The 26,379-nt window shown below is 40.8% G+C and overlaps 1 protein-coding gene across 1 annotated transcript; it reads left to right on the top strand.

Moving 5' to 3' along the window:
• Positions 1-22,484, top strand: LOC134818721 (la-related protein 1-like). The gene is made up of 23 exons (XM_063828365.1): positions 1-124; positions 347-429; positions 677-938; positions 1,220-1,254; positions 1,467-1,523; positions 2,066-2,122; positions 5,117-5,243; positions 7,560-7,630; positions 8,036-8,162; positions 10,332-10,560; positions 10,742-10,889; positions 11,058-11,177; positions 11,394-11,546; positions 11,675-11,791; positions 15,678-15,776; positions 16,234-16,478; positions 17,260-17,386; positions 17,576-17,679; positions 18,045-18,193; positions 18,383-18,527; positions 18,975-19,134; positions 19,398-19,484; positions 19,596-22,484. Exons 1-23 carry the CDS (start codon positions 52-54, stop codon positions 19,752-19,754), a joined length of 2,934 nt encoding a protein of 977 aa, XP_063684435.1. The 5' UTR covers positions 1-51; the 3' UTR covers positions 19,755-22,484.
• The last annotated feature ends 3,895 nt before the right edge of the window (positions 22,485-26,379 follow it).

Genomic DNA, 26,379 nt, shown 5'->3' with positions numbered 1-26,379 from the left:
AATAAATTTAGTGTAAATGATACGAAAGAGAGGAGGAGTAGTGCTAAGAACATGTTGAGTGCGAAAGCTCCTGATGTAGAACACCATGGTACCTCTGATGGTTCCTGCAAATCCGCTTACATAGGTTTGCTATCTTAATCCCACTTTATGTTCACTTATGATCACCCTGTGATTATGGATGTGATTGAGGATAGATAGAAACTGTACAATCTCGAATCTATCATCTTTGGTTTCGAAATTTGTATTGCAATTTCCCAAATTTGAATCCAATGAAGATGTGATATCCAAAACTATTCATTAGTTTTGGGTTGAAGTATTTGACTGGAATTAATATTGTGCCTTTCAGCTAAACAAGAGAAACCAAACGCCTGGGCTAAACCACTAGTGCCCCCACCTTCCCCTTCAGCAGACGATAAACCAGCCGCACAGGTGAGATTTCTTAAACTTTGTACCCTTAATTATATATACGATCATGTGCTTATCCATCTACTTTGGTCGGAACCGCATGATTGAGCTTAGCTTGTACATAAGTCTTGAATAAAAATTATGGAAGGAATATAGATTAGTCCTTTTTTCTACAGAATGCACTCACCGTGACATAAACTTTTGATGGAATTTAATGCAATTTCAATATCTTTAACAATTTTATCTTGAACTTATACTCCTGTTTCACTAGGACCCGGTACAGAACGGAGATGTCAACAAACAACAGAAGCCCGTTTCAAATGGAGTAGCAAATGAGACGGCCCCTCAAAAAGCAGCTCCCGCAAAACCTACTGGTCCAATCAAAGGAGGACTAGCAAAAGCAAACAGCAGTCCCGGAGGAAAGACTTCACAGGGCAGTAAATCTGGGGGAGGGAAAACAGTGACAATCAGCGAGCCTCCCAAACAAAATGGTGGTTACGTCCCATCTGGTGGTGGCGGGAATCCATGGAGAAGTAAGTTATCAAATTATGCTTAATATCGTGCGTTAATTTGAAGCTAATTTTGTAAGGGGTAGTTCAGTTTGTAAGTAAATTGTAAAAAATGTTAGCTTTACCATTAGTTGTAGCCTGCAGTAGTATGTGCAGCTGTCATCTATATTGTTGAAGTTATTCAAAAGGCTTGGCTGCCTGCCACTCATAGCAAAGTACATACATTGTTGTCCAATTTGATGAGGCTTTCTTTTCCCATTAGTAACATACCATCCGCATGATAATAAAATTGCTTTGTTTTTCAGCGCCCACTACGATTGTGAAAGTGAATCCAGCTGACGTAAGTTTGTTAGATGTAGCACTTTAATAGTGTAGATCCAGATAATGTATTAAGTTTTTCAACTTAACTATAATAACACAAGCACAAAAAAACCATGTAATAGATATCATGGTTATAAATATTGCTTGATAACTTGTAACCTATAAAGTCAACATGGGTATTCTACACCACGTTTTAAGATTTAAAACAATCTTATCATGTTTATATTTCAGACTGATGGTTTGGACAACGAGATCTGGCCAACTTTGGACCAGCCCGCTCTTCCAAAGGTAAATTTTTAAAATTTCAATGACAATCCCGTTTTGTGACATACCCCGATAAACCGAGCCCTGATTTGTACCAAGAATTGGTTTGTTCCTCCATTTCTTTATTATCACTTTCCTCTCTTGATTGGCAAACACATTCACATCTCACACTGTTTCAAGAGTATCATCGCATCGTATGTGTGACTTTTTGTTTATTATATAACTGTGTTTTGTTCTCTGATATGAAAAGTGATATGACTACAAAACACAGTACTTAAACTCGTCCAAAGTTGTTAACGAAACAATACGCTGTCCAAAACATTTAGTACAATTTACAAATTAATGATTCGTTAGCGAGAGCCATGCAGAATTAGCTTTTTTATTGGTCTTTACGTTGAAGCCTACGAATTCCCTGCCCATATAAGTCATAATATATGTGTCATATTTACTCTTTCAATGGTCAAACGAAATCGACATATTTTTATATTTGTATGACTATTTATTCTAAATAAAATATTATTTAAGCATAGAAAATGTAATATAATTATAAACTATACTTTATTCAGGAAATTAAGCCTCCTACCACCCCTACAGTCACCGCTAAAGCACACCCTTCTCCTAAGGTTCGTTAACCACACGTAGTTACACTTGTACTTGTGCTCTTTTGTTCTCTTCGATTTCTTGTGGAGATCTCCAATTTACAGGTTAATTTTCACGAGGGAGACCCTCAAGTCGGCTCAGTATAGAGTACTAATCAATGAATTCCATCGAACAAAAGAGCCTAAACACACGGATTCAATTATAGGCGGCAATGACTTTTAAAAATGTAAATGGGCTCTAGAGATTTATAATTACTTTTATTTAAAATGCTTCAAAAAATGCTAGCACGCCTTTGAATGTTATTTTTGGCCAACGATAATGAAACGGTCGGAACTCCCGAAGATCAGAAAAACTGTGATCGAACATCTTTACTTTTGAACAAACTCCATTAGAGGGAATGACCATGATACCCTGTACTGGAAGATTTAGGCTCTGTGTATCTCTATTTCATCTTCACGTATAATGCTACCCAGTTTTAAAAAAATGAATTGTGTGTAACTGTTCACGTGCGGATGTTGTGTTTTTAAGGTTATATACTAATTTGACTTGTGAGAATTCGCTTACTAACACCGCCGAGGCGATGAAAAACGAGCTATATTACTTGTTACCATGGGAACCAAAGTGAAATGAAAGTTTTGTACCGTAACTCTAATCTAAGTTACTCCGTACAATATATGACACCCGATTTTTATAAAAATCGGGTGTCATATATTGTACGGAGTAATAAAGATAAGAGTAACTTAAATCTCCTCGAGTTCAATTCAATGATAAAAATTTAAAAACTACTATAACTATCTACAAACCAGGGAAAATTCCGCTTGACATCCATGATAACCAAATTAGACTGTCAAAGTGGTCCATATCAACATTCAACATCAATCAGAGCTAGAGTTAAGTAATCTTTTTTACAAAATGGTTCGTTAACCCCCGATATGGCAAAATGTTGCGGCTCCTAGTAGGAATCAGGACGTCTGACGTAGGCTAATAGTTACCCCTTTGTGAAAAAAGTAACAGCTTGTCCTAAGTACCTGGTTAAGTGGGTCATTTAAGTGGTTAAATAACCATTAACCATTTAAGTGGTTATTTAACCACTTCCGTGGTAATTTAACCACTTGCACTTACGTTGTTATTCGGGAAGTGTTTTAAGAGATGGAAAATGGGAATTAGGAGGATTTCTCTGGAGTAATAATGGTTGAAAAATCCAACGTGTCACGTGACGCACCTCACACTCCAACGTGTCAAGTGAAAGCTAGACGGCAAATTTAATGAACCGGAAATTTAATATTTTGTTGTGACGTAAATCTTTCGAGTATATCGGTGTAATACTAATGATGAATATGTCTGCAACGTGAAATTTTGCATTTTTAATTCTGTAGTCAAAGTTTTAGAGAAATTTATTCAATCTTACTCAGAACATATCTGATTGAAGTTTTAGGTGTGTTAATGTCTGCCATTTTCTCCCTCTTACCAAAACATTTTGCGGAGAGGGTGTCATCGTCGACGTTGACAATGGTAACGATTCCCCTCCAAATTTCGACATTTATCACCATCGAAAATTTGTTCAGAACTGCAAATAAAGTCGTGTCCATTTATATCGGTCTATTAAAGTACTAAATACTTGTTGTTATGGTAAAGTAGATACTTATAAGTTATTAAATATTCTTCTAACAATAAAAGCTCTTCTGGCATGTCCGGCAGACACCCTTTGAAGTTTGAACTTATCTATTTCATAACACAGCTTGCTACAAACTGATTAACTGAAAGCTGGTCAAACAAATCACATAAATTGTGTTGTATTAAAATTGTAATACGGTTCGTTTACTCTAACCACAGCATTATTACAATCTAAACTGCACTGGATCATTCATAGCGTACGGTCTATTATCTGTCATAATATTATAGTAGCTGAGTTTCATGTTATATCCAGATGTAATTCTGAATATGATAGTAATTACTGCGGTGTCACCCTGTCAAAATGTTATATCCTGATGTAATTCTAAAAGAGAATAGCTGTGTTGTTATCACAGTAACTTGAGTGTCAATAATATGTTGTCTCCATAATCCATATGTAATTCTGACATATAATAGAGGTGTGTAGGGACGTGTAGAACAATTATAACGGTTGACTGGGCAATTGAACGCTTACAAGTTGTGGTGTAAACGACAGACTAAGATAACAAAAGATAATGAACAAAATGTCCTCCATTAGATTAACTGTTTTAACGAAGACTGAACGACTATCGCATTGTCATGTAACCATGGTAACCTGAACTTCAAGTGTATAATTTATACAATATACACGTACACAGATTATATTCTTGTCTTTTATATTCTTGTCCTTCAGTTAGTGGACACAATAGCTGATAGCCTGCTAAGCTATCAAGTTACAACTTCACCTAACCTAAAACGTATCGTATGGAAATGAAGCATGGCTTAATCAAATTATAATGTACAAATTTAATGTCGGCCTTTGGTCCAAGAAGTTAGAATAGTGTCCAATTAATCAGCTCGAAGCAAAGGACAATACAATTCTAGTGTTCGAGTTTTTAATGTTAATTTAAAGGTTTTTTATTGGGGAATTGTCAAATTGCAAATTTAATCAAGGAAATCAATTACACTACAATTAGTCGACTACACATTGAAACTCCTAACCTTAAATTCGCATTTGTACCCAATTTAGTAGGGCCAGCAACTACATTATACATTTTATTGTAACATTGGGCCAAATGCCAGAACTAAACTGTCCCCGTAACTCACGTTATAATTTGGTCCGGGATAAGCAGTTTTGGTGTAGTGAGTCTTATCCTCCCACTACGATATACCACACAATAAGCCACGAGTACTAAATTAACGTACCCTTAAAAAATATGTATATGATGTAGTGACATTGAAACGTTGACCGATTTTCTTGCCTAATAAGAGCATTTTCCCTCTGTCCCAATACACGCGAAATGCGGATACACGGAATCATCAGATATTTTCACTTAAACAAATGCTCAAGAACTGTTTATTTTCAGGTAGCTGCTGCAGGTCCGGTCCCGCTTCCCCCCAAAGAGGAGGAGGAGTTGGAGCTGACTGGGATCCCAGAGAGACAACTGGGAGACGAGGATGTGTTGAATGCTAATGATTCTCCTCGCAAGAAGAGTAAGTTTTCAGAGTTATAAATAAGTGTTTGTGTGATCTGATCTCCTGCCGGTCAATTATATAGATGTTTTTTATTTAAAGTTCGTTTTGTTGATCTCTTGTTGGCTCGGTTAAATTATGGATGTCAGGTTTATGATGAGCTGACAACAAATTTATTGGCAACATCGTCATCGTCATCATCATCATTCAGAGTCAAACTATCTATTACCAATAAGATCGTTGTTGTTATCCCATGTTGTTAAGGACAGTTCAACACCTTTAATGCTAATATTAGAATTGATACATATTCATAACAATTCAATTACGTAATTGATCATTGTTCACAACATGTAATTTATTTAGTATTGACTAACTTGGACACACTGTAACTTTACATTACTAAATGTGTACTATCTAGTATTATAAATAGAATTAGTAGTTCGCCTTGTTATATGGTCTGGATAGTTTAACACTACTAATAGCTACACTACTCAAATGTAATCGTACTGTAGCCTGTATGTGACACTAATTATAGTTCTTGATGGTCTTTAAATTATATCATTGTGAGTAGTTATACAACAGCTATACAATTGAGCCCTCTATCTGATGTGGCGAATGACTTTTAATCTAATACTTGAATTATAAGCTTTTGTAAACACTTCATTTCTATTAACTGCTACTAAGAAGAGTTGACTTTGCATAATTAACAGATGTGCAAAAATTATGAAGGAGCCCAGGAGGGGGGCACCTATGTAGCTGAGACACCTCACAGCAAGTAGACCAAAATGGCAACCTAAAATGGCTCTTGCTTCTAAAAGGGTGCATCAACTAGTCGCCGAATTTCATTTCCATTTTAGAGCTAAGTTTGGTAACAGCGAAAGGTCACTTAAAATGAAATCTACAGTCTCAATTACTCAATTAAGGCGAGCTTTGGAAGAATGTTAAAAATGGAGCTCAGGAGTACGTGCCAGCAACAAACAAGAAAATTCAATGAAGGAAATAAAACAGTACTTGGTGGGAGATTAAAATTACCGATATTGTAAAGAGTACGTGGTATTCGATATTATTATCACCTCGGAAATCTTGAAATAATTTCTGATACTTCATTGGAGCGGTACTTGCACTTGATTGCGTATATCTGCTTGTATTGGGCGCAAGATTTCTAACATATTGGTGAAAAGCACGAATTAAACAACACGTCAATTGTTTTGACAACTGTTGAGTGTTGCTACGTTCAACTTTACTACTAAGTTTAACGTCCTTTTCACCTTAAAAATCTATTACACGTATTCGAATCTTGTTAAAATAATTTCTGATGTGATACTGAGCACTCTATACAAGTTTGCCTATATTGAAAATGTCAAATTGTGAAACTTTACCAACTCCACGAAATTTAAGTATATTTCTCCAATATGTATTTTATTGCGGTTATTTCACTAATGGTCGTCCTGCAATGTACTTGGAAGTTGTATATCAAGTTATACACAGTGCCGGGACAGTGCCTCGCTGTTATATGTTATATTAGGCTACTTGCAATCTCGCTTATGTTTCCAATCTGGATGGAAGTTCATTGATGATGTAGTTTTAGAAGTTTGCAGTAAATTCTAGAACTTTCAGGCCAATTCAGTTACTTTACAGAATTATTTTACACATTTTCAGGTAATTCATTTTATCTCTTAGCTGTTATTGAATCTCATTTGACAATGCGTTCAATAGAATTACTGAATAGATTCTTGATGGATCTACTTCCTTTCTTCATAAAATCCTTATCACCGAGTCTATTCAAAAAATCATCATAAATTTTCATGAAAATGTACATTTCGTGTTACTTTTGTGTGTTACTTTTATTTCCACAAATTTGCTTATTGAGTAGCAATAATGTTAACAATTGTCGTATCAGAAGCACACAGCGTATTGTTACAGTCCACACCGCTTGTACATAGTCTTGGAAACATGCCAATTTCAACAATCTGTCGTCAGATCTTGTCGAAATAGCTAACCATGACTCACCAACTAACCACCCGATTTCATAACAATTATTTTAAATGTTGGTTTACACCTTTCACTTGTGGGATGCTCGAAGAAGTACATGAGTATTTTGTACTTCGGATTAATGAAACATTTAGGACAACATGCGGATATTATGTGTAGTAGTATTGGCACGGTCACAGTAATGGTGTAAGGTCTACTGAAGCGCACTGCAGGGTGCGCGCATTGGTATAAACCGAGAGACGGTCAACACTTTACGTTTATTTCATAAACATAATTTAGCTTATAAACCTCGTGTTTGTTTGGGGAAGATAAACTATTTGGAGGAAGTAACGTTTGTACTTTCAGAGAAATGGGTTCCGCTGCAAGTTGAGATAAAAACCACGACAACAGACGAGAAACTAGCGTCGCATTACCAGGTAGATGACTTTTTAGAAACACGTGTTATGAGTCCGTGCGCGCGATTACTGCGCGCGCGTTTCTCCTGAACACCTGGCCTGAGTTGTGCAATGTCTCGTCAGCTGATTGGGACAGAATAATCACGTGATCTTTTAAAGATGTTATGGTTCGTTGATGGGGCTCGGATTGTGCAATACGGCTAATACAGTTGAATTGTTTTATTTGATTCAAATGGAGGCTACACTATGGCCTTGCCCACAATTTATAAAATGATACGTGGTTATTAATATACGGCACTGGACCTTCTGATAAGTTATCAGTTCTTTCCAAGTCCTGTTACCTGTATTGAATTTCTAAATTCCTAGAACTTCTAGTTAGGAATCTTCTTGTCTTCTTCTGTTTTTCGAATGTAGTGTATTCCTCAGAGAATGGGTCGTCCTGTCGACCGAACCAACACATCCCGTTTTAATCTGGAAGCCGAGGAGCGAACGTCTCGACGTGGTCGCAGGGGAGGTGGACACAACAGTAACCGATCCAGGGCCCGGAGTAGCGGTAAGTTTGGGAATTATCTGACTTGTTAGTTATTTCATGTTTTGGTGTCCCCTTGTTTTGATTATAAACACTCCTTGTTTTGACTATTTGACACTTCATTTTCAATTTTATTGTTCTAATATTTCCACCGTGAGTTGTGTTTATCTTAAATTTCCATCTGTTTAGACATGATAGGGAAAATGCGGTCCAAACACAAAGTGCACTGTGAGTTTGATGTGCTGATCTTCTGTTAGAAACAAACGTTCCGCTACTCAACTTCACATTTTCGGCATAGTTGTCGATCAAATAGTAGATAGATTAGCGGAACGAGATTATGTTCATTGGACGTTTACTAGTGCATAACTTGCCATGTTGTGTTCAAAAATTAAACGAAATAAAAGTTTTGAGCTCTCGTACTTATTTCATATCACATTTATCTGCCCAGGTGACCCTACGTCAGCTTATGAAATGCCTTAGTGAATAATATATACACGATTCAAATCCCCTGCCTTCTTTCTAAACCTATTCATTACCTAATACATATTAAACCGGATTATTCAGCGTATGTACTGCCTGTGTAATCATGGAACTTGTCCGTTATATTCAAACTTAACAAGCATCACCAGCTCGGCAAATTTACACTCTCACTGCTCAGTTGAACAGGTGCCAGATTATAAACCAGTTTATGTACACGACTCATCATGTGCTCAGTGTTTCTGCACATTATTAGATCTTATGGCACTTCTACTTCATCTCGAATAACGAGTACGTGGGGAGGGGGGGGGTGGGGGTATCGAGTTAACGTATTTTAGTGGAGATTGGACGCGTACGGGGTATTGGTGCTTAAAAATGGATATTCGTGCAACCCGGTCATTCGAGATTGGAGAGTACTGACAGTATCTGAAATACATTAATATTTGGTAAGGTGGCGTCAAAGGATCCGCTCCGACGCAAACATTATATGGGCTGCTTTTGTTGAATAAAAGGGGGGGGGGGGGGGGGGGGGGGGGGGGGGGGGGGGGGGGGGGGGGGGGGGGGGGGGGGGGGGGGGGGGGGTGGGGGGGGGGGGGGGGGGGGGGGGGTGGGGTGGGGTGGTGGGGGGAGGGGGGGGGGGGGGGGGGGGGGGGGGGGGGGGGGGGGGGGGGGGGGGGGGGGGGGGAGGGGGGGGGGGGGGGGGGGGGGGGTGACGTAAGGGGGGTGGGGGGGGGGGGGGGGGGGGGTGGGGGGGGGGGGGGGGGGGGGGGGGGGGGGGGGGGGGGGGGGGGGTGGGGGGGGGGGGGGGGGGGGTGGGGGGGGCAACCAATAAAGTATATCCCCGGGTCAAATCGAAAAAATCCTACATTTTATTGATAATTTAATATACCTACAATTAAAGATTTAAATTCTTCGTTAAGATTTACATGATGAAACTATATTATTTCACTCAGATTCGCAAGATAAGCCGTTTTAAAGGACTAGGACATTGAATTTCCATCAGATTGGTCAAATAGCTGACTATGGAGCTTAAAAAGTATGCCCATAGTTAGGGGGCGACGGGGATTGTCATACGCTTTGCCCAAAATTCGCTTTTGACCAAATTTCGATAAAATTTCAGTCAATTTTAATGAGACTATCTCTATGTGAAGATAAACCTCAGTGTTTGTTGAATATACTAAGTAAAAAGACATCACGAAACAAAATTGGGGAAAATTGCTCATAATATCTCGGCTCGAATTCTAGCCAAAATGACTTCATTAAAATTGAAATAACTCCATCAGTTTTTCATATTTTTTTTCTAGATCTTTTTGGAATAGACAAGAAATTGCATTTCAAGCTTATTTGGGCCAACAATTTTTGAAGTAGTCCTCCAAGAGATAGGGATATTAAAAGTAATATTGTAGGTATATTAAAGAAAATTAAAGTATATCCCCGGGTCAAAATCCGGAAAAATCTACATTTTTAATATTACTTTAATATGGTTGCCCCCCCCCCCCCCCCCCCCAATAAATGACGAAGATTATAGACAGCTTTGTTCATTTAAAGTGACTTAATATTATGAGTTGCTATAAATGTTTTAAACAGCGCAAAAAGCTCTCAATATATTTAATATCTATGCGAACATTATCGCATAACCGAGAAATCTCTACAATGACATACTGTATTATTATATACTGTACCCTGTAGGTGACTTAACCTCCAAATTCTCATCAGTTGATCCATCTGGATCCCAGAACAACAACAACACGACCGTTCCTAACCCTGTCAACATGCCAGCAATGCCCTTCAATCCAGCCGGGTTTGACGGGACAACTGCCATGCCTCCTTACATGCCCGCGTTTGCTGGTCTTCATTTCGGTGGTCCATACTTTTACTCACAACCACTGTTTCATTCGTCCCCCGTGGAGCCTGACTCAGTGAAAGACATGGTCAAAAAACAAGTGTAAGTTACTACAGAACTCCATGGTTAATATTTGAAAAGATTTTAAAGTTGCGAAATGCGAACCTTATAACAATAATGATGTAATGACATATCACAAAAACTTCATCAATTTTTTCGGTCATTGAACAATGATCAAAGTCTGGGACTGTTAATTGTATATTTAATTTACATTTAATTTCAGGGCGTACTACTTACTCTCCCCCTCTAACTTACAAGGGGACTTCTTCCTGCGTTCTCAGATGGACCCAGAAGGTTGGGTACCACTTACTCTCATAGCCTCCTTCTACAGGATAAGAAACATGACTACCGACCTAGGTCTTATAGCAGAGGTAAAATCTTCACTTAACCAGCGCTAGAATAAAAATACGTCACTTATCGAATATTAACTTCCCGCCTTCGACCTGAATCTTCCGAGCAAGTCTTAATCAGGTTAATACATTGTAGCACGGATATCCCAACAGATAGCATGATCTCATATCAATGATCTCACTTCCCAGGCTATTGCTGAGAGCCCCACCACGGAGTATCGGGACGGGTTTGTCAGAAGAGAGACGACTGGGACCAATACCTGGCTAGCGAGGCAAAGTTCAGGCAAGAAGGAGGCGACTCTCAGGACAGTGAGTTACTTTTACTTTTTATTTTACTTTTATTAATCTTAGTAAGATAAACTAAAATGCTTACTAGAAATAACTCCCGCTTTAAATTCAACGGATTTTACTTTTGTCCTAAACGTCTAAAAGTTGAGTCAATTGGTTAAATTTGAGTTGCACATTTTCTCTCAATTATTGCATCGTATTCCATTTCCTCCATGATTACTAAAATGTAATTTCAGAAATTGGATGCTATTGATGCAATGGTACCTGGCTTGCCCCCGACTGGTTTGGAGGCACCCCCAAGGCGAGAGATCCCTGATAAGAAGAAAGAAGAGGGAGGAGCCAAGGATCAGTCTGAACCAACTTTGGAGCAGAGTGAGCAGTGGCAGGAGGTGAAGAGGAGGTCACGTGTTAGAACTGACTCCTCACGCTCGTCCGGTAGAAGAAAAGAGCGCAGAACCTGAGGAGCTTGACTTCCACTTTGACGAAACAGATGATGTGTTCAGTTCCAACATCTTCAGCATGCTGACAAAGCCTGGGAGTCGGACGAATACGAGAAAGATTATCTGACTGATGCGGAGATTGCTAAGATTGTGGTTGTCCATCCTACTCCACCGACCTTCAAGAAACATCCCCAGGTTTATTTTCAGCATTATAGTTATGCTTAGCAAGGGGGGGGGGGGGGGGGGGGGGGGGGGGGGGGGGGGGGGGGGGGTATCAGGGGGGGGGTTTTTTTGTCCGTTTTTGTCCGTTTGGCAGCTATATTTTCAAAACGACAAAAAATAAAGCGGACAAAAACGGACAAAAACGGACAAAAACGGACAAAAAATAACAAAATTGAAATAACATTTAGATGCTTCCTCCTCCTCCTCCTCCCTCCTCCTCCTCCTCCTCCTCCTCCTCCTCCACCTATTCACTCCTCTCCTCCCCTCCTCCTCCTCCTCCTCCTCCTCACCATCCCCCTCAGCCATCCTCCCTCAGTCCCCTCAGCCTCCTCAGTCCCTCTCCTCTGCAGAGTCCCTCATCATCTTCCTCAGTCCTACTCCTCCTGGGTCCTCCTCCTCCTCTTCCCTCCTCTCCCTCTTCCCCTCAGTCTCAGTCCTTCGCCTCAGTCCTCCTCCTCATTCATTTCGTTCGTCAGTACTCCTCCTCCTCATCCTCCCCCATCCCCCCCCTCCTCCTATTCAGTCCTCCTCCGACCTCTCTTCAGTTCTCCACCTTCTCAGTTCCTCCATCTGAGTCCTCTCATTCCGCCTTCTGATCCTCCCTCCTCCTCTTTCTCACTGAGTCCTCCTCCTGGTCCCTTTCTCCCTCCTCCTTATCAGTCCTCCCCTCCTCCCTCTCAGTCATCCTCACTCAGTCATCCTCCTCAGCCACCTCCTCAGCCATCCTCTTCCAGCGATCCTCGTCAGTACTCCTCAGTCCTCCTCCTTCTCATTCGCCTCAGATCCTCCTCCTCAGTCGCGATATCCTTCACCTCCTCCTCCTCCAGGGAGGATCCTGTTTTTTTATCGCGTTTTTTTGAGAGATTTTTCCGTTCGGAACCCTATATTATCAAAACGACAAAATAATAGAGCGGACAAAAACCTGACAAAAAAAATAACTTAAAATGGAATTAATATTTAGATGCTTCCCCTCCTCCTCCTCATCCTCTCAGTCATCCTCCTCCTCCCTCCTGAGGAGCGCGAGCCTCCTGGGTCCGCCTCGCCCTTGGGTCCTCCTCCGATTCACATCCGCCCTCCTCTTTCACACACCCCAGTCCTCTGTTCTCCTCCTCAGCTCAGTCCTCCTTTCTCAGTCCTCCCCGCATTGCCCTTGTTCCGTCAGTCCCTCCTCCTCAGTCCTAGCGCGCGCGTGTCCCTCCCCCTCCTCCTCCTAGTCACTCCTCCTCCTCCTCCTCCTCCTCCTCCTCTCCTCAGTCCTCCTCCCCTCTTCAGTCCCTCCTCCCTTCTCAGTCCTCCTCCTCCTCCTCCTCAGTACGCATCCTCGGTCATCCTCCTCAGTGCCATCTCCTCCTCAGTCCCTTCTCCTCTTCCGCCTCCTCTCAGTCTTCCTCATTTTCTCTGTCCTCACCCTGTCTCCCTCCTCCTCATATCCTCATTCCTCCTCATCAGTCCTCCTTCGCCTTCTCAGCTACTCCTCTTTCAGTCCTCCTCCTCCTTTTCCTGGTTCCTCCTCCCTCAGTCCGCATTCCTCCTCCTCAGTCCTTCACAGTCCTTCCCCATCACCCTCCTCCTCATCCTCCTCATCATTCCTCCTTTACTCCTTAGTCCTCCTCCTCAGTCCACCTCCTCCTCCTCCTGGTTCTCCTCCTGGATCCCTCTTCTCCTCCTCAGTCCTTCTCCTCCTCCTCAGTTATCCCCGATCCTTCTCCTCCGGGGTCCTCCTCCTTCTGCTCACCAGTGTCCTCCTCCTCATCCTCCTCATCCTCTTCATCCACTTACTTCTCCCCTCCTCATCAGTCCTCATCAGTCCTCCTACTCCTCCCAAGTCATCCTCCCCTCCTGGGGCCCGTTTCCTGTGTCCTCCTCCTCCGGGTCCTCCTCCCTCAGTCCTCCTCTCTCTTCCTTCTCCTCAGTCCCCTTCTCCCCTCAGTCCTTCTCCTCTTCCTCCTCCTCATCTTCTCCTCCTCAATCCTTTCCCCCCAGACACCCCCTCCTCTTCCTCCTCCTCCTCATCAGTCCTCCTTCTCCTTCTCAGTCCTCCTTCTAGTCCTCCTCCTCCTTTCTCCTGGTTCCTCCTCCTGGGTCCTTCCTTCTCCTCCCAGACCTCCTCCTCTTCCTCCTCCTCCTGGTCCTCCTGATCCTCCTCAGTCTTCTTTCTCCTCACTCCTCAGTCCTTCCTCCTCCTCAATCCTCACTCCTTCCTCCTAAGCCGTCCCTCCTCAGTCCTCCTAAGTCCTCCCATTCTCAGAGTCCTCCTCCTCAGCGCCTCATCATCCTCCTACACCATTCCTCCTTCCTCAGTCCTCCTTATCCTCATCCTCATCTCCTTCCCTTCATCTCCTTCTCCACCTCATCCTCCTCATACACCTCCTCCTCATGGTCCCTCCTCCTCACTGCTCTCTCCTTCTCCTCCTCCTCCTCCTCCTCCTCCTCGTCCTTAAGGTCCTCTTTATCGTCCGCATCAGTCCTCCTCCTCCCCAGTCCTCCTTTGGGGCCTTTCCGGGTCCTCCTCCCTGGGTCCTCCCCCTCTGGGTCCTCCTCCTCTTGGGTCTTCCTACCTATCCTTCTCCTTATCCTCCTCCTCCTCAGTCCTCCTCTTGAGTCCTTCTCTCCTCCTCCTCCTATTATTCTCCTCCTCATTCTCCTTCTCAGTCTCACTCCCTCCTTCTCAGTCCTCCTACTGACCTCTTCTCCTGGTTCCTCCTCTTGGGTCCTCCTTCTCCTCCTAATCCGCCCTCTTCCCTCCTCTTCCGGGTCCTCCTTGATCCTCCTCCAGTCTTCTCCTCCTTCTACCCTCATCCTCCTCCTGCTCCACCTCCTCCTCTTCCTCCTAAGTCCTCCCTCCTCAGCTCCTCCTAAGTCCTCCCCTTCTCAGTCCTCCTCCTCATCATCCTCGTCACCTGTCCTCCTCCTCAGTCCTCCTTATCCTCACCTTCATCTCCTTTCTGCTCCTCATCCTCCTCATAATACCTCCTTCCCTCATCAGTCCCTCCTCCCACTCCTCAGTCCTTCTCCTCCTCCTCCTCCTCCTGCGGCCTTTCCTCTTTATCTGTCCTCATCAGCAGTCCTCATCGGTCCCTCCCCTCCCCATCCTCCCATGGGCCTTTCCTGGGTCCTCCTCCTCTTGGGTCCCTCCTCCTCTTGAGTCCTTCTTCTCCTCCTCCTATTCATTCCTCATCCTCAGTTCTCCTTCTCAGTCCCTCAATCCTCTCACCCCTCGTCCTCATCCCTCCTCAGTCGCCCTCCAGTCCCCCCCGCCTCCTTTTCCCGCTCTTTCACTCACAATAATTTGTTCATTTAATAATTAGTGTGTGGTGTATTGTTAACATAATTTTTAATTGTTATAGACTTAAAAAGTTTTTTAATTTAAGCGCCATTTTGAGTCTGACTTCAAAATGTGCTCAAGAATCTTTGTGTTAACAAAGTTTAACTCTCGCAGTAATAAATCTTTTCATCCCTTTTTATGTTATTAAAAAATGTGTAGACCTATTCTTTTGCCTAATTGAAGATTAAAAGTTTGAGAAAGGACCATTGGTCATTAACACGGCTACCCAGTTCTGCAGATACCTGTTACAAATTGGTGGAGAAAATTTAAATCAAAAGTTACAATTTTTTGTCCGTTTTTTGTCCGTTTGGCACTATATTTTCAAACGGACAAAAATTAACGGACAAAAAAAAACGGACAAAAACGGACGAAAAAATAACATTATCCCCCCCCCCCCCCCCCCCCCCCCCCCTTAGCAAGCAAAAGTTAGCGGGGTTTTTAGGTAAGTCCTAATCTCGCCCATCTCAGTTTCATCCATCATGTTTTTAAAATTTCTTTTTAAGGATTACCGGATCTAACTTTTCTTCTTCCCAGGGAGACCGTCACCCCGGTGACCATACCTCCAGAGCAGACAGACTCCTGAACAAGGATCTGTTTGAAATCATCAACGAGGGATTATATCGTTTCGAGGAGGTATTCATTGTTTTCTATGCAGCACTTCATTTAGTAGATTATTTAAGTTGACGATAAAGCAAGAGTCAACTGCTTTAAGCTGAACCGTTATCACAGATTTGGTTTATTTCTCCTTCCCGTTCACTGCCATGAAAACGGTAATCACACTGTATATCGTCATACACTGTGTATCGCCAACCCTAATAGTGTCGAGTAGGTAGTGCACTGTATAACTGTATCACCATGTAATCCTTGTTATTATGCACCACATGAGCCCTTGTCAGTGCAGTGCATTTGTGTAGCAACATAGCAGAGGGATGGCACCACGGATTTAACAGCATGCTTCCTGTTTCAATCCAACTATCTGGAGTGTCTCAAGAAAGAACATGGCCAAGAATCAAAGTGATAATCATTATAACGTAACCTGTTTGTGAAGCACTTACTAAAGTGCTTCTATCTTGTAACTAACAGTCATCAGACTTTCACCCAGGAACTGATCGACGACGGTCCAGGTCAACCCTCCAGCTTCAAATCTGTCGACATGATCAGTCGAGAGGAGTTCCAGAAGATTCGACGAGAACAGCGAGAGTCAGAGTCTCAGATAGAGGAGCCGGTGGAACAGAGTGATCCTCCCCCTCCACCCAAACCTATTCTGGTGGAGTCGCACCTCAACCCTGACGCTAAACCTTTCTTTATTCCTTCTGCTGAGGAAAATAAGCAAAGGTTGGTCAATTTCATAGTTCAGTGTGATTACAGCATAGTCTCATGTTTAATATTACAATGACTTTTCTCCTTATTTAGGATGATGATGATGATCATTAGCACTTTACAGTTTACAATAGTCTTCATATTATATGATTCTTGGCCTTCAGAGTAACTGTTTAACTCCTCCTCAATACACATACTGACACAGTCTTAATTTGATTTCATACAGAATGCTGTTGAATAGACAGTATAATCTTGACAGTATAATTGAAAAAAGTTATAAGTTGTTGCTGTTTGATTGAAGGCATGTCTGTGCAACATTTTCCAGTTACTAGTCATTTCACTTACACTGTCGAAAGTGTTATGGCACGCAAACGTCATTATAGTGTCACACAAAAAATGTGTCCATAAACATACAAATAAATATTTATTTTGTGTTGTTTCTGCGATATGAATAGTTCGTTTTCACACCTCAACCCTGACGCTAAACCTTTCTTTATGCCTTCTGCTGAGGAAAATAAGCAGAGGTTGGTCAATTTTCATAGTTCAGTGTGATTACAGCATAGTCTCATGTTTATTACAATGACTTTTCTCCTTATTTAGGATGATGATGATGATCATTAGCACTCTACAGTTTACAATAGTCTTCATATTATATGATTCTTGGCCTTCAGAGTAACTGTTTTACTCCTCCTCAATACACATACTCAGTGAGTACTCACTAATTACTCACATACTGCTTATTAAAATTTACTGTTTAGTCTTAACATACGAATGATAAGCTCCTTTCGTCTCTCAGGGCAGGCAGACAGAGAACAAAATCAGACTCTGGTACTCAGACTGAGAACGCTAGGAAAGACGTGAATGTCAACCCTAGATTCTATCCGCTCCCTGACAAGAAGTCAAAGGATGAAGTCGAGCCTAAGGTTAGTTACTTGAGTGTTTGAGAATAAAGGTTTATTTGAAAGTTGGACTTCTTGGATACTGCCGAATGTTTAAACAGAGTAAAAATGTTGAACAGCCACTGATTCTGCGGTTACAATTTGTTTCACCACTCGTGATTCAACCACCAATGACTGAATTGTTCAATAAATAAACAACTATATATTCCTCAGACTGGAGAGCTGCCACGCAAGAGGAAGACGAAGTACAGTTCCAACCCTCCTATGGAGAGTCCTGTTGGTTGGGTCATGGGAAACAAACCTAGATACAACTCAACGTAAGATACTATCGTTTTCCAGAATTATACATCACTGATCTCATAGTGGGATAATATATTAGAGTCATTTCTTTTAGATTTTTAATCGTGATGAATTCTTCCAAAAAATGACTTTTTACTAAAACTGACAGAATGCTGTTTAGTTGAATAGACGTTTTTTATTTTGTGTTGTTTCTGCGATATGATTAGTTCGTTTTATGCTTCGGAGTTAGTCAACTTCAATTATAACACTGATAGGTGAGCGGGATTCCTAATAATAACCATTTCTCCTGGAAATCCCTGAAAGTGAATAACCAAAATGGCGATCATCCAAAATAACACCAAAAATAACACATCTGAAAATCTCACCTACGTATACTTACCAGGAGCGAAGAAGCTGCAGGTGCCAGTACAAGTACCACGCCCGTGGAACCCAACTCTCTCCCCAAATATAACCACCCCTCGCACGATCTTCTCAAGGAAAACGGATTTACTCAGACCGTCTATCACAAATACCATCAGAAGTGTCTTAAAGGTGAGTTCATCTCGAGTCACCAGACCTCTTTTATTTGTTCCTTTAGATCTAACTGGAACTAATTAAGTTGGTGCTACTTGTTTTGCCCCTTCATTATGAAATGTATGTTTAGTCCTTTTTTGAGCATGTCAACTCACGATTTGCAAACGTCCCAGGATATCTGTTGTAAAATGTGCTTTTTTATTTCAGATCGAATAAAGATGGGTAAGGGACAGAGTCAGGAAATGAACACCTTGTTCCGATTCTGGTCCTTCTTCCTCCGAGCTAACTTCAACAGAAAAATGTACGAGGAATTCAGAAAACTTGCCGTTGAAGACTCCCTTGCTGGGGCCAGGTATGCGGAACTTTTCAAATGTTTAGTTTTATTAATCAAACTGATTTTTCTCAATAGGAGATCTACATCAACCCGCTATGTAGAATGTATTGAAATTCTACTGTTAGCTAGCTATGTAGCTAGCTCACTTGTTGTGAAATTGTATAGCTGAGGAAACGTGTAGTCTCGACTTAAGGAAATGTCTAGAATGTTCGCGCTCGCACTAAGCACCGATCTCACAATGCAGTATACACATATTAAATGCTCCATAAGCCAATGCGTGCTACATCTGATTTCAGATGTTTGTTAGTGAAAGTAAAATTTAAACATGTCCGCTGATGATATAACAGCGAATCTTTATAGGAAACCTAAAACTTTAAATACCGAGGTCCATCCTAAAATGGTTCAAAAAAGTTCCTGCGTTGGTGCATGCCTCTGCTAGTTTTCAACCCTTAGCGTTACTTTCAGGTACGGTCTGGAGTGTTTGTTCCGATTCTACAGTTACGGACTTGAGAAAAGGTTTAGGTCAGACATTTTCCGAGACTTCATGGAGGAGACTTTGAATGACTTCGACAATGATAATGTTTACGGACTTGAGAAATTCTGGGCTTTTCTTAAATACTACAAGGTAAAGCTTCGTATTTATTAAGAAGATATAACCGTCTTTTCTTTTGTATCTTTCATTGATGAAATTATATGTATTATATAATCGCTATGGGTAACCTGCCAGAATATGAAATTTGAGATGTTGAGGCATGTTCTGGGACATTTATTTGTTTGAGGCATGTTCTGGGACATTTATTTGTTTGAGGCATGTTCTGGAACATTTAATAGTTTAAAACTTAAATTCAATACAGAACAAAGATGATTATCTGAGGTTTCAAATTTCAGGGAGACAGCAATAGACTGAAAGTAACGCAGAGAATAACCAAATTGTTAGAAAAATACAAGACACTGGATGACTTCCGACGCGAAATGGTAATGTGTAAACCACGACTTTCCCTACTATTGACAATGTATTATGTATTAGGAAAATTGCTCTTTTAATTTAAGAATTTATTAAAATTAAAAATAACATCTTTTATTCAGTTCCCGGAGGCATATGGTCTACCACCTCGCACTCGCACCACCAGCCATTCTGACAGAAGCGAGGTATTCAAACCCAAAACAGAATCATCAACGGAAAGCAAGCGAAACCGCACTGTATCATGTAACGTTGAACTGACCGGGAGGTCATCGCGCGCCTAAGTTGCGCACGTGGGCGCAACACTATATCAGTCACTGCTAACTGGTGAACTGTCAAGGACAATTTGAAGATGTGATGACGTCACGTGAGATGTCACGTGACCCTGTGGTTCACGTGGTTTGGGATAGTGCTCAGGAAAGGATTTTAAAATGACTTTAGCTGCGCAGCTATATAAGCAGTGGGTTGATTCGTGATTTACGTAGTTTGATACAAGATATAAAGTGGTGTTATGATTTACGAATTGTGGGAGAATTTACCTAATTGATTGGGGACAGTTCCGATACTATGTACATCACTAGAGATTAGTCGTGCAATTCAAGGACAGAAACAAGCGTGTAACACGTCGTACTGTTTTACGAAGTAATAATCACTTAAAGATTATAAACTATAATACCGGGAAAACTTTGCAAAAAAATGTTAAAACCAGACATAAATACGCCACAAAAAATGGTTTTATTTTGATCTAAATAATAAAATGATATGGTTAGTATATCAGATATGATAAAATACGATAAAGGAATGCTGTATCAGAGTGAACGCTAAGAACGATTATACGTCTTCATTCATTACCTAACAGTAACTGATAAATTTAAGATGTTGTAAATGGAATCTTGAAATATTTAAGTACAAACTCCCAATTTTTTGTGATAGAAAATTTGACTTATGTGAAATACCAAGCCAGACAGAATAAGCTATGTAATTTTAAAAACTTTTGGCCAGAGTTTCTTCACGAATGTCCCATACCGTGTTTCCCATGCGACACAACGCCCTATCGGTCCCTAACGTTGTCAGTGTCATATATCCTCTTAAAATAACGGCACATGACCCTCACTGCATTCCTGATCGCGTAGTGTCACATGGGAAACCGTTATATGTAATGCTATGTTCGGGTGAGAAAAAATTTTATTCGTACAACAGTGGGCTTTTTTATTATGATAATTAACAGCATCTTTAATTCAACACTTCAGAATGTAAACGGAATAATTAATTAATTAACTTAGTGCACATAACCATTTTAATTTATTTAAAATCGGGACGACTTATTTTTTAGACTAGTTGGGCCGGTTTGAGATGTGCAGGACAGTTAATTCGATTTAATTTGATATAGAAATGATTCAAGTTTAATACCACAATGCATGGCCCCCTGTGTAGATGATCATCTTCCGTGAATGAATTTTGGAGATAATTATATACTCAAACAAGCTTCTATTTAAAGATCAGTTTGATTGATAGCAAAGGTGGCGAAGTGATCAAATTTACGTTATAAGTTTTTGGAAGTTAAATTATATTTTATTGTGATACATGTGCTCGAGCTAGATTGCAAGGTTTTGGGTTGTCAAATAAAAGGTTGCCGTGAACTTTGGCACTAATGGCCCCCCCCCCCCCCCCCCCCCCCCTATTATTTGTATTCGAAGACCTGTACAAACTTACATTTTGTACATACAAGTCTCTCTACAAAATATTTTGGACAGTATAACCAGGTGATTTTATAATTTATTCCGGATTGTTAGTCGGTTCTGAAAGTTCACAGCAACCTCAATATTTAGTGAAACTTATGTGCTTACTGTCTCGTTGCCCTTTATAAGTATCCCATAGTTTTTTGGGACCCAGGCTCAAGCTGATCTTTTGTCCTTTAAAGACAGTATCTGGTTAAAATTTAGACGATATCTCCTTACATTTAGTAAGATATTTTCAAAGATATTATTCAGATATCATATGTTGTGCCGGGGCTTGCTGCACCAAACTTGGAGCGACAGACTGGACTATTTGTTGTGCTGTGCAAACTCGTTTTAAAGTGGAAACTCTCCTGAAGTGCTGCGCGCAGCAGAATTAACTAGAACAGTCTGGAATGTTCTGAATTTGTCACAATAATGATCACTCCGTGTGTACGAGAAGATGTGAATGTTCGCTTAATTTTTTAAGAAATGCAAGTGCGTGATGTTTTTATCTCTTAGAATTACGATATTTTTCCAACAACATAGCTAATGCCTCCGAAAGTTGCCTGGCGGATGAAAGGAATTTTATCGGAAAATTCTTTACATAATGATTATCACTACAATAATTAATTTTTTAAATTTTTCGGACAACTACTTTCCCTGGAGAAAAATCTTGAAATTATTGATTCCACAAAAAAACAGATGACGCCATAGCACGTGAAAAATATGACCAGAAAATAATTTTTTAAATCACAGCGAGGCTTTAGCTATGTTCAAAAACTCTAATTTATTCGCCATAAGACTCCTTTATAAGTTAACGTTAACCTTTATTTAAAAACCATTAACTGTTTAACTGGCAAGCCTTAGGTTTCTTTATAATATTTAATGGGTAAAATAAGTATTTAATCAGTGGGACGGTCGTTGTAGGAGAAAACTCGTCAGTTCACATTGAAGTTGATAGATAAAATCTGAGATAAGGCAAGACGCTATGTCCTCTTAAGATCATTTTAAAGCTATGTCGTACCTTTTTCCATAAATGGGACTAAAAATAAATAATCGCCCTAATTTATTATTGCATCTGATCAAAAACAAACATATTCTTGTCAACTTTCAAATTGTCAAGAATGTGTTTGTTTTCTAATGATCGTTATTATTTAGAACCATAATAATAGAACATCAATCGCAGTTTCACGTGTTAAGATTGTTATGATTCCCTTGTTTCCTCGTTTTTAAATGAGAACCTTAGATGCCCTGAATTGTAAACTTGCTTATTCTTCAGTTAATAAAAAATCAGAATTGTGTTTTTCTTTGCCTACTAGCAGCAGTTTAAGTGTCCCTGCTACTATTTTATGAGACCTTGTAGGTTTATAACCTACCAAGAGGCGCGCCGAGTTGGACTCATTTGCTACACGTTGTATACCTCTCGTGCACGCCGGCGATCAAAAGGGGTTGCAGCGTGTGTCAAGGACTCATCGACGGTCTAATATTTGGAACAAATATTTTACGAGTATCAACTGTTAAATGAGACCCCGTTGTCACATCAGAGACTAGGTGGAGTTGAGGAAGCTCAACAAGGTTGAGTTTATGGCTTAGTGAGCTAACACACGTACCAGCAACCTTGGGTCACCCGACCAGTCAAAATATCGAGTATATTTCGCACTGGTATCCCCAATAACAAATAAACAGTTATCTCTAAACTGTTAATACCTTGTATCAGTGGTCGACCGGGATCGAAATTTAGTCCCGGCCGGGACCGGGCCGGGATGACCTTCATCCCGGCCGGGACCGGGATCGAAATGAAAACCCGGCCGGGACCAGGATTAGCCTCATCCCGGCCGGGACCGGGATTTTTCCAATATTTCTCAATCTCAGTTAAAATGAAACAGTGTTATATGTTAAATAAAATCTTCCAGAACAAACTGAGGTATGTCAAGTTAAAATTGACAGTAAGTAGTTGTAACTACTCTATCTCTCTCTAATCTCTATCTCTCTCTAATCTCTATCTCTCTCTCTATCTTTCTCTATCTCTCTCTTTATCTCTGAAATTTTGATCATGTAACATAAACATTTCACATAAGACTTGAAAGTTGAATTTTCAATAAACTTTTGGCGACGAGAAAGTGAAATGATCTAACTATTAAGTAGCACTGTAGAGCACTGTTGTAGTAAAACTTTTCGGAAAATGTTCACAGGTTCGTGAAATTTGGGCTCAAATATATGCCCAAAAACCGACTTTATTTTGGAAAAATCCCGGCTAAAAACAAAATCCCGGCCGGGACCGGGACAAAATCGCCAAATCCCGGCCGGGATCCCGGTCGAGCTCTGCCTTGTATGATGCGGTGCATTTGAACATTACGTTTAAAGTGCTAATATGTAGTATTATTTGATACACGTTGTATATGGTATACCTCTTTTCGCACGCGAGGTATACAACGTGTATCTAAGTATTGTAAATCCTACTCAGTACCACTAAACCGGAAGTCGCTATCTCTTTTACTTTCGAAGTTAGGCCCTGGCCAGTATATAGTAAGGGTTTCTGGGTGCAGCTGACTAATACGCGGGTATTTTGGCCGTTCAAACTTAAGACTTTAAATAATTAAAGTAGCCGTATTGATCCGCCAAACCTACGATTTTAAAGAACTAGAATTTGCTGTATTTCGCCGTTAAAATACAGCTTATACTGTTTTACTTCATGATTGGGTCGTAATTCAAAAGCCAATTTGACAAGAAGTGGTGCCCATTATAGGCTCACTTAACAGGCACATGAAGATGATCCGAGTACGAGATATCCTTGTGTTTGGCATGTAGTAGCCTTGTATCACGTTGCGACCCCCACGGTCCTGACGATACAGGGGGAGCCGTGCGCGGCGGGTCATACAACGTATGACAATTATAGTAGCCCTAATTAGGTACTTCATCATCAGTTATGCGTTATGATACCCAGCAAAAGATACTGGCTGGCGGTGGTATTAGAGGTGGTTTAATTTAAACAGACGGCTAGAGCTCGCGCGCGACATTAAGCATGATTTGCACGCGTGGCGCATTCCAATGTTTAAGCAGCTAGCACGTGACACAATTCAGCCAATTAGAGTACAGAAACAAGAAATCTGCAAAGTTAAAGTTTCAAACTTTTGATCGGCCGGCCAAAATGACACTTTTCTGGAGATTTGAAGATAACTCCAAATCTTGTATCACGTGGTGACCCCCACTGTCGCTTTTGGCTTCACTATGTCTATAGAGTTTCTACGATACAGGGGGAGCCGCGCACTCGTGCGCGGCGGGTCATACAACGTATGATAACTCCAAATCTATGTTGTTTTAAATGTTCCCCCTGGGGGAAACGTTACTTTTACTTTGCGAATTAACAAAGCAACGATCTTCGGTGCGAAGTAAAAATGATAGTTTGCGCCGAAGCGGTGAAGTCCTCCAAAAAAGAAGTTGCAACGTGTGTCAAGATTGTAGTTGTTACTTAATTTTACCGACTGATACGAGCGCGGAGTTGCTTCGCAACTACAAACTAATCAATGATATAATATATTGTCAATTGAATTGTGCTTCAAAATCATCGACGCTGTATTTCAAATTTATAATGTATGGATATTGGATATCACCAGTTAAATTTGACGGATGTTACTCGTCTAAATTTATTCGAAGTAGCGCGCGCCGCTTTCTTCTCGATGGCAAGTGCTATGAAGTAGCGCGCGCCGGGCCAGACCATTAACAATGGTCAAGCCATATCACATGTGCCATGCAGACAAGTACACGGCTTACCTGGGGACCCCAGGCTATTATGTTCATTAACATAGCCTGGCGTAATTGAACCCTCTAAAACGCGCAAATAGGCGCGTTTATGCGATTTTACAGTCAAATAACCAGATTTTACAATATAACTCAGCGCGCGGCTCTTGTAGCGCATACGTCGATTCTTTCTTATTGGTAGTTGGCGTGCACATGATATTTTGTGCGGCTGTAATTGGTTCTGAACGATCACGTGAATGCGAGTCACGTGCGCTGTAGTATCCAATGAGCATTCGCACTTTTTTCAGGGCGATGGAGGTCGTAAATCACTCAGCCCGAATAAAGATTCGGCGGAATGACAGGCTGAGCGCAGCCCAGTAAGTACACGGCCAGTTCGCGGCAAATACCTTAATTGACTGTTGACGATGTCAATTTATCGCAGCTCGGCGCGGCACAGTAGCGCATTTCGCCGATCTCGCTGTGAGAAGCCTCATTGAGTGCGCGGCGCGGCACAGTAACGCATCGTGCTACAACAAATACCTCAAAATAAATCAAAATATAAATCAAACAAAATTTCAATTTTGAATTTGTTTGTTGTGTATTTTTTTGATACAATCCACAATAAATGTAAATGTGAAATAGTTGCACTGTCATTTGAATTGCAGCAAACATGTTTAATCATTAGTTATAAACTTTTTTCCTGCGCCGCGCATATTTACGCCAATATCCACTGTTGAATTGTGTATAAAAATCGAGCGTCAATGTATACAACATCATCGAACATACTCAATAATAGATCCATCAAAGAACGCCGAACAAATTGTTTTGTTATTAATGCATAGTTGTGAGCCATCACTTTGTGCAAAAAATGTTGTTTCTTTGACTGCTTGGACTTCTAAGGGGTCGTCCACATATTACTTGATCACTTTTTGGACAATTTTTAACTCCCTCCTCCCTCCGTAATCAGTTTCATAGCTATTGTGTCAAAATTACAGTAGTATTATCATTTGGAAACCCCCATCCCCTCGGCTGATTATGTAATATGTGAACGACCCCTAAGAATGTTTTTACCTATAATATGCCGACTGATGTGAGTATTGACATATTTACCAATGCACATATTTTATACTAAATGTTTTGTTCTGCAAAAAGTTGACTACGTGTGACTTAATTTCACCATACTTCATTTGAATTTTTTGACAATGAATTGGTTTTCATGGATCCAGTAGGATTGCAATGTAGCGTGCTTAATCACTCGAATATCGAAATTTTTCTGAAAAGGGAAAAATAAATTTGCCTAAATTCTCGTTAGTATTAGGGTTTGTCAGATGATTGGCTTCGGAATTGGGTTAGGCTTAGAATATGAATCAGAGTAAAGGGTTGGGGTTTGGTTTCTCTGTCACAGCTACATTGAAAACGAGTTAAACTTAGACTAATCATCATCCCTCTTTTA

This window comes from Bolinopsis microptera, chromosome 7, assembly GCF_026151205.1.
Source record: "Bolinopsis microptera isolate Bmic1 chromosome 7, MBARI_Bmic_1.0, whole genome shotgun sequence".
NCBI classification, from domain to species: Eukaryota; Metazoa; Ctenophora; class Tentaculata; order Lobata; family Bolinopsidae; genus Bolinopsis; species Bolinopsis microptera.
Note: the sequence above shows the minus strand (reverse complement) of the source record. Positions and strands in the feature narration are given on the sequence as shown.